Below are 14,469 nucleotides of genomic sequence, written 5' to 3' on the forward strand. Positions count from 1 at the left end.
GCAAGATCAGCGACACATATTCACATTAAACAAACACAATAGGCCCGTGGATTCAGCATCTCATCATTCGTTAGTATATGAAACATAGCACGGGAGAACTTTCACAGAGCACCACAAATTGCACGGTCAATTATCTTCATCTTATGCTTCTGGTGGCATCGCCGCTGTGTCTTTTTATATCCGTACCTCGGGGCCGAACTCCGTGGATCCATAGTGGCGTTCAGTAGCGGTGATAGCGCCAACCGTGAAGCAATTGTTCCCTGTCAGCCACGCTCCCGCGGAATAGGGCCGGTGATACCAATGTGATTCAAGCCTAGAAAGTGAGAGGGCAGCTATTATCGTTGTAGAAAAGAAGCCCAGGCGACTAAAGACATTGATGAGTCTTATAAAGGTCGCTGTTATGTGTTAGTGAGTTATTTCTTAATGTGTTATAGTATTTGGGACATTGTTTACGTTGAGAACACGGAAAATGTCAGGCTGTAGCAGTCAAACACAGTCCCGCTGAAAACGAAGGTCCGAATAATCAAGGCTCAAACACCAACTGTGTATCAATGTCTGCTACTCTTGTTACATTTTGTTGCTATCAACGACGTCTCCGTCCGCCATAATATGCCGCCCGATGCATCTACCTCCTCTCCTACGTTTACCGCACACCGCTAGCTCCACCCAGATTAGAGACAATGTCCAGTTAATTGACAGCCAGTGCTTCATATTTACATATAACTCTGCCCCAGGCTACTAATATCGCAAGACACGACCGCCTGGACTATTGGCGAATATGTCAGTATTTCTCAACAGTGGATCGTTTCGTAGAGAGGCTAGAGTACACGTCAAGGTTAATGCCATGGTGTCAGCGAGGCTAGACCTTTCAAGAAGCTTTGTTTTCCCCCAGATGCCTTATTTTCAGCAACGAATCGGTCCAATGGAGGTGGTAGTGTGGTGTGGACTGAGGACCTGGACTACGACCTCCAGCCAAGGCTCCTGGGGTCTGGATGGGGTGTGATAGGCGAAGAAGTGTTGAATACTGCCTTTCCAGACATCATAGGGCTGAATCAACTTGTGGAAGCTTATGGTGCCCGGCAGTTCACCTTTCCAGAGGACACACTGAGCGCCTTTGCCGGATTCTCAACTGCTATTAGCAATATCCTTCTGGGAGGCTTCATCCATGGCCTTCCGATCATGTTTCTCGATGCCACGCTTCTCTGAAAGTCGAATGCTCATACGCAATGGCCCCAACCAGGTTCCCCCAACAGGATCTACCGAAAGGCTCCTTCAAAGGCGCAAGGGGAGTGCCCACTGACCTGGTCCTGGGCTGGCTGGGCCACGGCGGTGGATTATTCATCTTGGATCGGAGCAAGCGACTACATTCGATACAGCAAAACTATGCGTTTCGCCTCAGACGGTTGCCGGATAGAACCCCTGGTGCAATGGTATGCTCGGGGCAAGAAGGAATCTGAGCCAAAACTCATACCCTATCAGAACGAGTGGTTCAGATACAGACAGCGCTTCCTAAATAAGGGGGAGGGCGATCTGCTAGCTGGCTGGACGAGATTGAAAAGCGACAGCGCCATGGTCAAAGATGATGACCATTTCCACCCCTGGAAACCCCGAGAGGAAACTCCGGCCTTATACTACGTGCATGAGGATGCCCCGGGCACTCAGTTTTGGTATCCCATTCCAATAATCAAATCGAGCCGGACCTCGAACGATTTTCAGTGGGCAATGTACCTTTCCCGTCGGACACAAAAGGGCCTGTTTTGGAGGGAGCCGTCCAAGAATGTCCTACATGGAGAGCCAGACGCAAGGGTTCTCGAGTGGGAACACCATTATCCTTCTACTTCTCTCGACAAATTTACAAACGGCCCCATTGATATATATCTGAAAGATCAGAACGGGTTATTTGCTGGTTACCTCATCTTGCACGCGGCCACAAGTTTTTCGACCATGGATGCGGAGAGCGAAGAGGGTGAAGCGACTGAGGTACAGTACACACACCAGTCGTCCTTAAGGGGTCGTCGCCGGCTCATGAGCCGAGCTGCGAACTTAGAGAATCATGACAGCGTCACCACCAGACAAACACGCAAACAACCAGCATTTCAGGTTGTCGCGATTTCGAAAGGGCATGCCTTCTCTAGACTACGAGAAGACTACGACTTTGTCAATGTCCTGTGGGTTGAATGGGCCGATGGCATGTATCGCAAAGGACTGGGACGCGTCTTTCGGCACGTTTAGGAAAGGCAGCCTCTTGAAGACATAAAACTCATTCTGGGGCGACCCTTAGTTGATATAACGCAAAATTGGGCTTTTTAAGACTTCGATACTATCCTACAGGGAGTATTGCTTCTCACAGCATGCTCAGAGATAAATTACTTGTATTTTGCTATCGCTATCCATTTTACAGCAAGGAAAGGGCAAGATCCGTTATTTTATAAATCTTCTCACAGGGATAAAGGCCCAAAACTGTCTACAAACAGCCGTCTTAGTTGTTTTGCCCTTGATTAAGGAAATGAGGCTATCACGAGATCCTCTTTAGGCACATACGTCAAAATCACGATGGTTTGTGGCTTACATAAGGGTGCACGTGCCATGCCTTTAGCGCAGCCGCAGCTGCACTGGGTCACGGAATAAAGCCACAAGAACAAACACAGCCAACCGAGGATTAAAGTCACGGCATTACCCATGTAGGTAATAGCTCTGCAATTTGGAAGATTGCCAGTTTAGATAAAGATTATAGTACTTAACGCAATTAAAACATCAGCCTTTACTCGTAGGACCTCTATAATACTCCCGTCCATTGTTCCTTATATGCTGGTATAGGGTAGGGCTATTCCAGCCAACCACACACCTCAGTCAGCTTTCAACATACAAGCTGGAAGACGCGACCGTCAACTGAGTTGGCATGTCAAATCAGTCGTTGAAGCTGAGGCTCATGCTCTCAAAACTGAGCTCCCTCGTTTCTTGATCGTGGACCTTCTTTGTGACTCTGTAAGGTGATGTGCAACCTCTGTTGAGGATCAACGCAGTCTACCGTGACTTGCATGGGACCTATCCGTCTTGACACCTGACACCTCGATCCACCGATTTCTCCGACGCTCCCATGCGATCGCGTCTCGACCAAACTATCGACTAATGGGCTCACCACCTACTCCCACACATATGAGGGGGATGCCGAGACAGAAGAAAGGCTGAAGACGATAAAGAGGCTCTAGCGATTTATTTCTGGAAATGTCACTGCTCAACGACGGCATCACGACTTGGCAGAGCAGTTGTGTAGTACATACGAGTGCCGGTGCTGCTAATGCCAGGCACCACACCATGGCAGGCTTTGACGACGCGTCGGGGATTCAAGAGGCTCCTGTGATGTGACCGGTTGAACGGATCTACGTCGGCTAGTTGAAAAGTCCTCCAACTGGCCTGACCTGATGGTGTGACCCCGGCATCTTCCAACGATGTACGAGGCACGTAAATAAAACAGGTTACGCGTAACTCCGTATTTCCCCAGGTCATGTGCCTTGATCTGGGGTTAGCATGGCATGAGACACTATCCCACTTTAAGAAATGGCGGCTAATTTGGCTCTCCGGATAAAATCACAGTGAGCCGCCCTGCTGGGCCCGGGAAGCTGTTTTGGCCTCGGTATCTTGTCCAGAAACGACGGATTGAACGGTCAGAGCTTGGAGAAGCGGTGATCCGGGGATTGCGTTACATAGTAGGGTGATAAACGCGGGGAAAGGAGCGGTTAAGTTGTGAGACTACCGCGTCAACTTTGTCAATCTCGACGCGTTGACCGTGTCAGTTTCTCCGGACAACCAATCAGATTATAGATACTGACCGGAGAATACCCCATGACAGGACCCGTCTGGGGATACTCTATTTCTCCGGGCCCCATGAACAGAATTGAGCTTGAGCTCGGAGAAACTCGCATCCCCACATCAATGGTCTCGATCCAGACAGTCGGTAGTGACAGCCGCCTGTTCCATCAACAATGGTGTCAAGAACCGATGAGCTTCTTCCATGGTTGTATAAGAAGATTGAGTCTTGGACTCTGTCTTGAGGTCTGATTCCAGGTTCAAACCCAGGTTCATACCCGATCACAATTGGATTCAATTCCCTTTGACCTGTCTTATCAATCTTTACCCCTTGACGCGTTGGAACAGCATGGATAACCACTGCGACAAGTCCAGCGTCGCCAATGCTGACGAGCTCAACCACATTGACGATGTCCCCCAAAATGAAAAGGCCAACGATGAGATAACGCCAATTACCTCGGCTTTTGCGGGCTTGACGCGCGCCCAGGCCGTGAGGAAGTTCTGGCGCCTTTACGCTACTGGCCTCATGGTATCTATCGGCGCAATGTACGCCAGTCTTGCTTCCTTGGTCTCTGTTACTTTGAATGGCTAACGACTCCCACAGGTACTCCGGCTACGGTCACTCCGTTATCGGAAGTATCATTGCCAACGAAGGCTTCATCGAGCAATTCGCTACCGTGACCGATCCCGAGACGGGCACCCCAGCCCTCAACTCGACCCACGTCTCGCTATGGCAAGCCATGAACTTTGCGTCGCAGATTATTATCCAGTTGATCGCTCCGATTACGGCCGATCGGTTTGGTCGCAAGTTCAACATGTGGGCTTTGACTGTGTTCCTCGCCCTAGTACGATACACCCTCTCCTCTCGTGTCGTCACCAGCCAGATACTTACGTTTGAAATCTTCAGTCTATCGTTCTCGCCCTTGTCGCAAAGAGTTGGGAGCTCATTCTTTGTTCTCGACTGGTTGGTGGTTTTGCCTCGGGTCTTCTGAGCTCCTCCATCATGATCTACTTGTCAGAGACTGCTCTGCCCCAGTTCCGTGGCGCTCTCCTCGGTGGTTTCTCGCTCTTTTTTGCTATCGGTCAGCTCTTCCTAGCCATTGGTCTTAAGATTCTGAAGGACACTACCCCCCTCAAGTTTCGCAACATCTTTTTCTCCGAGTTTGTCTTCTGTGGCCTCTGGCTTATCCCCATGCTCTATCTCCCAGAGTCGCCAGGTGCGTAAAAACTATCGATGGGCCCTCGCAAAACTCGCAACAGCTAACTTGTTATCAGTCTGGTACGCTATGCACGATAGACCTGAAGATGCTAAGAAGGCCTTGCGAAGACTTATCGGCAACGTCGAAGGCTACGACTTTGACCACGAATACGCTGTCATCAAGTACGAAACCGATAGGTCGGTCGAACTCCAAAAATCGCACGCCGACAACCAATGGCGAGCATTCTTCACTTGGTTGAACATCAAGAGAGCCATCATTGCGACATTGCCATTTACTTTCCAGAACTTTGTCGGCGCGCCTCTGTTCTTCAACTACGCGACATACTTTTTCGCCCTTGCTAAGCTCGACGACCCTTTCCTCGGTAACCTGATCATTCAACTCGTCCTGGTAGCCGGTATTATCGCCTCGTTTTATCTCGTTGATACGGCTGGTCGTCGTACACTCGTCATCTATGGTGGAATCGTGATGGGTGCCCTCTGCTTCATCGTTGGTGGTCTTGGTTTCCTCGAGGCCAATTCGGCCACAGGTGCTGCCTTGGTTACTCTCTGCGCCCTCTGGGCTTTCATCTATGCCGTTTCACTTGCTCCAATTGGTATGTTTTGGTGTTACTCGGTGCCCAGAAACACTTGCTGATCTATTTATGATAGGCTGGATTAGTTTGGTCGAAGTCTCGAGTCCCCTCTTCCGCGCCAAATCGACTGCTTTCGCCTCTATTATTCAGTCTGCCAGTGGTGTCCTGTTTGTAAGTCTCGGCCATCCTTGCACTATCCTTGAATTCTCTCTAATCTTTCTTTTAGAACTATACGGTGCCGCTCATGTTGTCTAACCAAAATGCCGGTTGGGGTCAGAAGATCGGTCTCTTCTTCGGTGGCATCACGGTTGTTTATCTCGTTCCCACGATCCTCCTATTCCCCGAGACCAAGGGAAGAACATATGAGGAGCTGGATGAGCTCTTTGAGCGAGGTGTGCCTGCTTGGAAGTTTGCTACCACTGAGACTGCTCACCAGAGAAGTGTTCAGCTCCGCTTGGGTCAGCACTAAACTACAGAACCCTACATATAGGCAAGAGATCATTAGGCTCGGTGAAGTGGCTTAATGATGGAAGGGCGGGATATATCACAATGCTTGTATAGTATTACGTTTAATACTACACCAGATTAGCAAACAGGGCTGGCATTAACATCGAGTCCAGCATGTCTTACCTCGCCTGGAACTGACAAGGTCTTTCATCGTCAACACACACACACTCTACTCGGGAATAGCACGATGAACTGGATCGAAACTTTGGATAAGGGCTTATGATGCTGGAAGATTGTCGCCATCTTTGTCTGAGTCTGCTCCACCATGAACTCACCACTTGGCTTCGCTGAAATACCAGCCTTCAGTCAGGAATTTTCTGACCAACACTCACACCTTGCCCGGCCTCGCATGAGTGGTCCAAGAATGGTGCTACACAACGCCAGCTGAAAGTCAATTATAAGAAGTTCGAGGCGAACAACTAGAATTCCTACGAGCAACCGCATAAGCGCTTTTGCCACAAACAACCCGAACCATGTCGATCGCACGCCAACAAGCCTATCTGAATAGTATCAGTGTGAAACCAGACATTTCAAGGCCACAGTGACTGGAACGCTCTTAAACCCGGATGTCAGCTCTCCCACCAAAGAAAAGAGCGGGTGGACGATCGTTGGCTTCTACCAAGAGATGCTACGAAATCTCGACTCTTGCCTCTTTCGACTCTGCAAGGATACCAGCTGATGGAACAATGCAGCAAGGAGGTGGTCTAAGAGAGACATTAATTGAATTAAACTGAGACTGAGGAATTTTATCCCATTCCCTTATCCCCAAGGGATCAATCAGTACTAACATGATAGAGGCAGTCGAGGCACAGTCCGACTGGGCTCTTCCAATGTAACAGCAACGTGTTCCCTCGTCATGCAATTCGCCACAAATAGAGCCATTGATCCTGTCGATTATCTCTACGTCGACTTGCTGCCTTGCATCGTCGAAATTGCACAACCCTACGAGGTAGAAATAAGCTTATTCTCACGATCCTTATGCTTAATGTATACTTTTCTCAAGGGAGACGTGAGACATTAAGTCGAGGGGAACGCTGTCCTAACCATGTAAGGGAGGGGATAAGCAACACTAGCCCATATCGCTAACTGGATCGGAACGCAAGGGAGGCCACAATATGGCAAGGGAGTCTTTTGGATTGCAAAGGGGCAGATTGGAACGCGACTTTAGTACGGAGCAAAATCTGCTATCGCGCTGCTCATAGGAGAGATATCGGGCATCTGGGTACATGGCGCTTTGCCTCTCGGTGATCTAGTCAGCCACGATGGCAAAAATCTCGGTTTTAAGACGATACTGGCTTCCAAATAACCGATGCCGCCACACCACAGGATTATCAGGGGGATCAAGGTAGAGTATATATGTATTTTGGGTGCAGCAGCCGAAACCTGCATCTCTCCCTACCCGCATTCTCGGCAACTCTTGGTTTTCTTGGTTTCTTGGTTTCTTGGTTTTTTCCACTTTTCTTCGGCCTTTCTCTCGTCTGGCATCATGAGCCAGTCAGCATACACGGCCCTTCCACGGCAAGAGATCGAGATTGACCATGCAACCAATGCAATCGGCAGCGTTTCTTCTCGATCGAGCCTCGATTCCCTCGTGCTGCCGCCGCCTCTTCCTCCCAGCCCTTGGAAAGTAGCCGCCATCAAGCTTCAGCACATCTTGACACCCAGTTTTCTACAACAAGATGCCTCTGCGGAAGAACGGCCAAGCCAATCTGGCACACGCCAAGCTGGAAGTAGTCGGATCAGTACCGATTGGCTAGATGGGCTTCGCGGTGTGGCCTCGTTCTTCGTCTTTCTCTTCCACCACACAATGTATGGACACCCTGACCTCCTGTGGGCATATGGCGGTCCTGGAGAGAACAAACGTCTGCTTATACAGCTGCCCTTCATACGACTCATTGTCCACGGCCGCGCAATGGTGGCAATATTTTTCGTCATTTCCGGATATGCCCTGTCGTTCTCGCCTTTGAAGTTCATACACAAGCAAGACCACGGTACACTCTTGAAGAGATTGTCATCATCAGTCTTTCGCCGCGGCATGCGACTGGCTATTCCCAGCTTTACTTCGCTCTTTCTTCATTACCTAGCCCATCTCTCGAATATCTCCCCAAAGAGACACAAAGGGGCAACATTTCGGTCCGACACGAAGGCCCTGTTACATGATATTGATCGGATCGTGAATCCATTCACATTGGTAACTAGCAACGGCGGATTTCACTTCAACGGACACCTTTGGACAATCCCGATCGAATTCCGCGGATCAATAATCCTATTCGTAACTATCTTGGGCCTTGCGCAATGCAGATCCTGGGTTCGAATGGTAACTGTGGCTTCCCTATGTGTCTACTTCATGGCAAAAGAACAATGGGCCATGGCCTTGTTCCTGGCAGGGATTGTCGTGGCAGAAAGCAATCTCTTGTTGCTCTCTGAGCCCGCCAGCAGCAGCGAAACAGACACGACCTGGACTGAAGATTTCGACATGGAGAAGGCCCATGGTATGATGCCATGGTATCGAAGGGTCAGCAGTAAGGTCAGGACAGCTGGCCTGATCTTCATCTTGATCTTAGGGCTGTACATTCTTTCGTACCCGAGCAGGGGAGCAGCTGCTACTCCAGGATGGATGTGGATGGCGAGTTTCTTCAAGAAAAACCCGGCTTACGGAATGAATGTATGGTTATCGATCGGAGCAACCACTGTTGTCTCGGCTATCAGCTTCATCAAGGGGTGCCAAGGGGTCCTGGAGACACGGCCAATCCGGTACCTGGGCAAGATATCGTTCGCCCTGTACCTGGTACATGGTCTCGGAAACCAGTTGATTGGGAAGCCTCTGATAGATTTCATGTGGAACAACTTCACTGGCACAGAGCCGGGGTTCTGGAAGGAATTTGCATGGTTGTCTGCGATTGCCATTTACATCCCCATCCTCATCTGGATTGCCGATATCTTTTGGAGGCTGGTGGACGCACCTTCAGTCACTTTTGCAAAGATGGTTGAGGGCAAATGTTTTGCTTAATGTTAATGATCTGGGTTATGCATCTTGGGTTTGGCGTGGCGGAACTAGACATTTCTTTCGTTTGACGATTTTCCTTTTCTTTCTACTCTTTTCAATTGAGATTTCCCTGGTTAGATTCTTGGGGTGTGCACTCTATTAGCAAATTAGCTCGTTCCTGACCAAGCTCTGGGAACGTGAAATAGGTATGGCGGCTTTGTGATTATGAATTTGTATGAGTTCAGTGTGTCAGACTCACTTCTTCGTCCCTCAAAGAAGGCAAACCTTCTTCAGTGCGGAATAGGTAAGATAAAGCACCTGGGTTTCGTCCCCGCCTGGTTTTCGCATGCCTGTCAAAACCAGGGATCTCTATGGAACAATACCTCTGCATGGAGGCGGGATATAAAGATCTCTCCAATTAGAGATTCACTTTTCGACAGGCATGTGAAAACCAGGGGGGACGAAATCCAGGTGCTCTATCTTACGGCGAGGCTTACATTCTATCAATGAGTTCCAGCCTCGAGCGGAGGTTGGGGCCGGCTCTGAAAGAATGGGCTGTTGAAAAAAGCATGTCATATTTCCGCATTCCAGCCGTTTTCCCATGCTGTGATCTTATAGGGTATCTTGGTTCTTCAGGTCTCACAACATGTAGGCTTTCTGTCCTCATGTGTGGGAAACTTAGAGATGGGTGCCGCAAGAGATTGTCTCGGCAAAGCGAACAGTTCAAAGTTATCATTGATTGCCTTTGGAACTCAAGATACTTTTGTACGCAAACGGTCTCTGCCACAAAACTTTCTATCGTTCTGCATGTGACAGTGCTACCTGAGGGCTACGGGACATTCTTCTACCTACGCCACGTGGGTCTAACGGGTGACCGCTCTCTGCTTCCTCGTTTCTCAAGCTCAAGGCATGTTAGTACCTTCATGTGTTCCTTCGAGAAAAGCCAAATCGTATATCAGCTTGACCACATCAAACTGCGTGGTGTAGGCTTCAACAGAACCCCACCAAGATCTGCCGATGCCGATATTAGTGATTCTCACGTCATAGACATCAACAATCTCTCCAATACCGTTGCAGATCGACGCGTCAGCTGTATCGAGTTAAGTAAGGAGCTCGGCAATGGCCTTCGGCAGCAACACAATCACTTCCCCCCCCTGCTTCCATCCGTCTTTGGCAACCCGAGGAACTGAGGCTGGCTGACTGTTGATGCGAGTAAGCGGAGGTATTGCTTGCCTACGCGGGACGGCACGACGCGGCTAGCTAGCCTGGAACAATTTCGACAAAAACGTATCCCTTGCTCCCATCACGCGAAGCGTGTCAACGAATAGCATTCGTCTTGGAGAGGGGAAAGACAAAAGTGGCATGGGCTAGAGCCCGTTTCGGTGCGGCTGACGGCAGGGGTGAAAGTCTGCTCGAACTGCGCTATCGTTGAAGGCTTGCATATATCTAATAATTCCAGTTAGGTTCATACCAGCTCCACCAAATGGCTGTAATCTGTGCCTCGGATTCGACCTGTCTGCTACTGATAGTCGCAACAAGACATCCTTAAGGCATGTGCATCACGTTTGACCTTGGTGTGACTTATCACATTGTCCGTACGCAGCTGAACACGGAGACAAATGAGGGGGGAATTCAATTGCGAGAACATGTAAGAGAAGAAACGACAGCCCCCAAGATCTGGGGCCTCTCTCCTTTCCTACTCATCCTTCAAGCCCTTCGTACTTGTCCAGACATCTCGAGAGAAAATCCCTTGAAAACCACCCAACATGGGGCTCTACGAGGCTTGTAGAGCATTCATCCTTTGCGTTACCACATTCTTTTCCATACCGCTCGGTCAACATGAAGACTCCCAGCAACCCATCTTCTCCATTGACCAAAACCTTCCTCACTATCCCAAGTTTCCAGCACCTCATGGCCCAGATACGGTCAAGAATTTCACTTGCAGGTATCCAGATCTTGAAGATGAGTGGGTGTCATGCTCGACGGAGTACAACCGCAAATGCTGGCTCAGAAATAAAATCACTGGGCAAGAATACAACATAACAACAGACTATGAGAATATTGCCCCACCAGGGGTCTTGAGAGAAGTAAGCAGATCCGATCACCATGGCCATCGCTTCTTATCTGACCGCGATGTCAATAGTACTATCTTGTGGTTGACAACAAGACTATTGACGGAGACGGCGTACTCAACCATGAAGGCAAGGTCTTCAACCAAACCTACCCCGGCCCCTGGATCCAGGCATGCTGGGGAGACACTATCAGAGTCACCGTCACGAACAAGCTCAAGTACAACGGTACTACGATCCACTGGCACGGACTCAGACAGAAGGACACAATGGAGATGGACGGCGTCAATGGCGTCACCCAGTGCCCAATCGCTCCAAACGACACATTCACCTACGAGTTTCGCGCTCTCCAGTACGGAACCTCCTGGTACCACAGCCATTACTCTCTGCAGTACGCCGATGGCCTGGCCGGACCTATAACCATTCACGGGCCATCATCAGCCAACTACGACGAGGCAAAAGACCCGATTCTGATCACAGACTGGAACCATCGAAGTGCGTTCCAGGATTGGGAGCGAGAACTGACGCGCATCCCTACCTTCCCTAGGATGAACAGTATCCTAATCAATGGAATTGGTAAGTTTCTGTTTGCCAAATGTACCTCCGTCGCTTACAAGTCATAGGAAACTTCGCCGGCAGCTTCCCAACCGAGCGGTTCAACATGACTGTGACCAAGGTTTGTGCAGCTGTATGATACGATCACCGCATATCAAGGTATTAACCAGGTACTCATAGGGCAAGAAATATATTCTGCGTGTCATCAACACATCCGTCGACACAACCTTCGTCTTTAGCATTGACAACCACATGTTCGAGGTTATGAGTTCTGACTTCGTCCCTATCCACCCCTATAATGTGACCCATGTCCTCATAGGCATTGGTAAGTTGACCGTTGTGATGTGGAAGTGCATAGCTGACATCCAGTAGGTCAAAGATACCACATCGTTCTCCACGCTGACCCAATCAACACCATCACCTACCCGGAATCGGACAAAGGAAACTATTGGATCCGCACAGTCCCCGCAGATGGATGCAAAGGTTTCGAGGTTGGAAACGAGCCGGATGAGCGTCAGGGCATCCTTCGGTACAACGCCAGCAGCATGGATGTGCCTACTACTTGGAGAGACCCATACAGTTTGGCCTGCCGTGATGAGAACTACACTAACCTGGTGCCCATTCACGAGTGGAAAATTACACCGGTTGAGTTAAACAACAGTAAGTATACCACTCCCTGGTAAGCTGATACTAGAACATGCAACTCATCAAAAACCAGGATCCCAGGGCTTGACCATTGGCCTGGAAAATGTTGAGAATAGACCTGTTGCCCCAAACAACTTTACTTGGTGGTCTTTTGGGGACAACCCCTTGTGGGTAGACTTTTCAAAGCCGACCATTACTGGGCTCAATAGGACGGAGCCGTGGTCCAAGGACTACGTCGTGGTGCCTGCAGACAACAGAGATGGATGGGTCTACCTTGTTATCACTGCTCCAGACGCCGCTGTGGCTGGAAAGAAGAAGATCTTCGCGCCTGTTGCACATCCTGTAAGTTCAAATGCATCACGGTGCCCCCTGGTACCTCCGAGGTGACATTGGTCTGATCGTTTTATAGCTACATCTCCACGGCCACGACTTTGCTCTCCTCGCCCAAGGCAGCGACTCCAAACGCATTGACAGGAACGAGGTGACACTCAAGTTTGATAACCCCCCACGACGAGATGTTGCATTGATCCCGGCTGGGGGCTACCTCGTTGTTGCCTTTAAGGCTGACAACCCCGGCTCCTGGCTGTTCCACTGCCACATTGCCTGGCATGCCTCGAGTGGTCTGGCCTTGCAGATTATGGAGCGTGAGGAGGACTTGAAGAAGTTAATGACTGAGGAGAGACTGCGAGAAACCACGAGGGTTTGCAAGAACTGGGACGACTGGTATTCTGACCCGTCGAACCATTGGAACGCCAGTGGTCCATTCCAGGATGATTCAGGTGTCTGATCAACACGATCGTTGCCCTACCAATGGAGCTGAGAGGCAAGAAAGCATGGCTATCTACCGGGATCCATTGCAAACTGGCCTTCGTCTTCACACGGGCAAGCAGAGTGCGACAAGCCAGGCGGAAATACTTACTTCTTGGCTTGAAGCCTTTTATTATTTTCAACCTAGTAGTTGATCCTCAAGTAGGTAGTTACTTATTTATAAATACCTCAATCTGTGCACCAGTCATCATCGTGGGGGTGATTAATGTACAACTACTGCGGCGTCCGAGCAGTGACAAGAATAGCGATTGAGTGGAGATCCCAACCCTTGCCACCATGTTTCGACTCAAGGTGCTCGACGAGCGTCTTGCTAAACCTATCTCCATACTGCTGCTTCTGCTCCGCACCCCAATAGGTTTTGATAATCCACTTGATCATCATTGAAAATGAGGCCAAAAAGCTCTCGGCATTAGTAACTTGATGGATCATCTCTATGGTTTCCACCTTGACATCAACGAAACCATGACCGGCCAGCTCCGCTTTGATACCTTCTGGCTCTACCCATTGGGGTTTGCCGTGAAGAGCTACCGGCATTGGGTCTGGAAACGGCGTCTGGAAGGGGAGAGACTCGAGCGCTGACCGAAGATCCGGTATCCATCCGCCGTCATGGCCGTTGTCGACATGTGGCACACTGAATGCTAGGACACCGCCGGGTTTAAGGATACGAAGGGTATCTTATATGAATATGGTCAGAGATCAGAGCGACTGAGGAGCAAAAGATTGGAAGACCTACCGCGCAGGACTGCTGCCGGATCAGGAATAATGTGCATGGCGAAATTGATGGTTACATGGCTGAATGAGTGCTCGGGAAGGCCCGAGTTCTAGTTAGATTAGATGGTCAATACTTGTAACCCGTTATCGGAGAACTTACTTGAGCATCGCCGATGGCCGCGTCAACGTTGATCCACTTGTCCCTCTGTGCGCGTTGCATGAGGATATCAACAAACCGCACATTGGCATCGGTGCAGAGGATCTTGCTCTCCGACAGGACGGATGACTGGACCGATTCAAGGACACAAGAGGCGACTAGACCTGTGCCGCATCCAAGATCAACAAGATTGAAGCTCGTGGTGGTGGAAGGGCCGAGCCCTGCTTGCGCGATCAGCATGCGTGCCGGCTTGCCCATCATTTCATCCGCCTGATTGATCAAATGCTGCACTTCGGGATCCTCGAGAGACTGGGAGCATGCATCGTAGCGTTGCTGGAGCTCGTACTGAGCCTTGGTATCAGCCATGCCGTATTGTTCTCACCGAGGTTGGTGATGGAAGGTCTAGACAGGTC

General features: G+C 49.8%; 4 protein-coding genes across 4 annotated transcripts; 3 read left to right on the forward strand and 1 right to left on the reverse strand.

Annotated features, from left to right (window-relative positions):
• Window positions 1–4,156: 4,156 nt before the first annotated feature.
• Window positions 4,157–6,067, forward strand: NCS54_01299600 (MFS domain-containing protein; the record flags this gene model as incomplete). The annotated part of the gene is made up of 6 exons (XM_053158212.1): window positions 4,157–4,353; window positions 4,412–4,652; window positions 4,715–5,024; window positions 5,083–5,619; window positions 5,675–5,769; window positions 5,825–6,067. 6 exons carry the CDS (start codon window positions 4,157–4,159, stop codon window positions 6,065–6,067), a joined length of 1,623 nt encoding a protein of 540 aa, XP_053014187.1.
• Window positions 6,068–7,429: 1,362 nt separating this feature from the next.
• On the forward strand, window positions 7,430–9,115 carry NCS54_01299700 (Acyl-transf-3 domain-containing protein; the record flags this gene model as incomplete). Its single annotated transcript, XM_053158213.1, has 1 exon — window positions 7,430–9,115. The coding sequence occupies exon 1, from the start codon at window positions 7,592–7,594 to the stop codon at window positions 9,113–9,115; it is 1,524 nt and encodes a 507-aa protein (XP_053014188.1). The 5' UTR covers window positions 7,430–7,591.
• A 1,742-nt stretch (window positions 9,116–10,857) lies between these two features.
• NCS54_01299800 (Laccase 2) lies at window positions 10,858–13,147 on the forward strand (the record flags this gene model as incomplete). The annotated part of the gene is made up of 7 exons (XM_053158214.1): window positions 10,858–11,178; window positions 11,235–11,736; window positions 11,784–11,836; window positions 11,896–12,040; window positions 12,088–12,375; window positions 12,434–12,702; window positions 12,770–13,147. The coding sequence occupies 7 exons, from the start codon at window positions 10,858–10,860 to the stop codon at window positions 13,145–13,147; spliced, it is 1,956 nt and encodes a 651-aa protein (XP_053014189.1).
• Window positions 13,148–13,401: 254 nt separating this feature from the next.
• NCS54_01299900 (Methyltransf-11 domain-containing protein) lies at window positions 13,402–14,422 on the reverse strand (the record flags this gene model as incomplete). The annotated part of the gene is made up of 3 exons (XM_053158215.1): window positions 13,402–13,862; window positions 13,922–14,009; window positions 14,060–14,422. 3 exons carry the CDS (start codon window positions 14,420–14,422, stop codon window positions 13,402–13,404), a joined length of 912 nt encoding a protein of 303 aa, XP_053014190.1.
• Window positions 14,423–14,469: the final 47 nt, after the last annotated feature.

This window comes from Fusarium falciforme, chromosome 11 (assembly GCF_026873545.1).
Source record: "Fusarium falciforme chromosome 11, complete sequence".
Classification (NCBI taxonomy): domain Eukaryota; kingdom Fungi; phylum Ascomycota; class Sordariomycetes; order Hypocreales; family Nectriaceae; genus Fusarium; species Fusarium falciforme.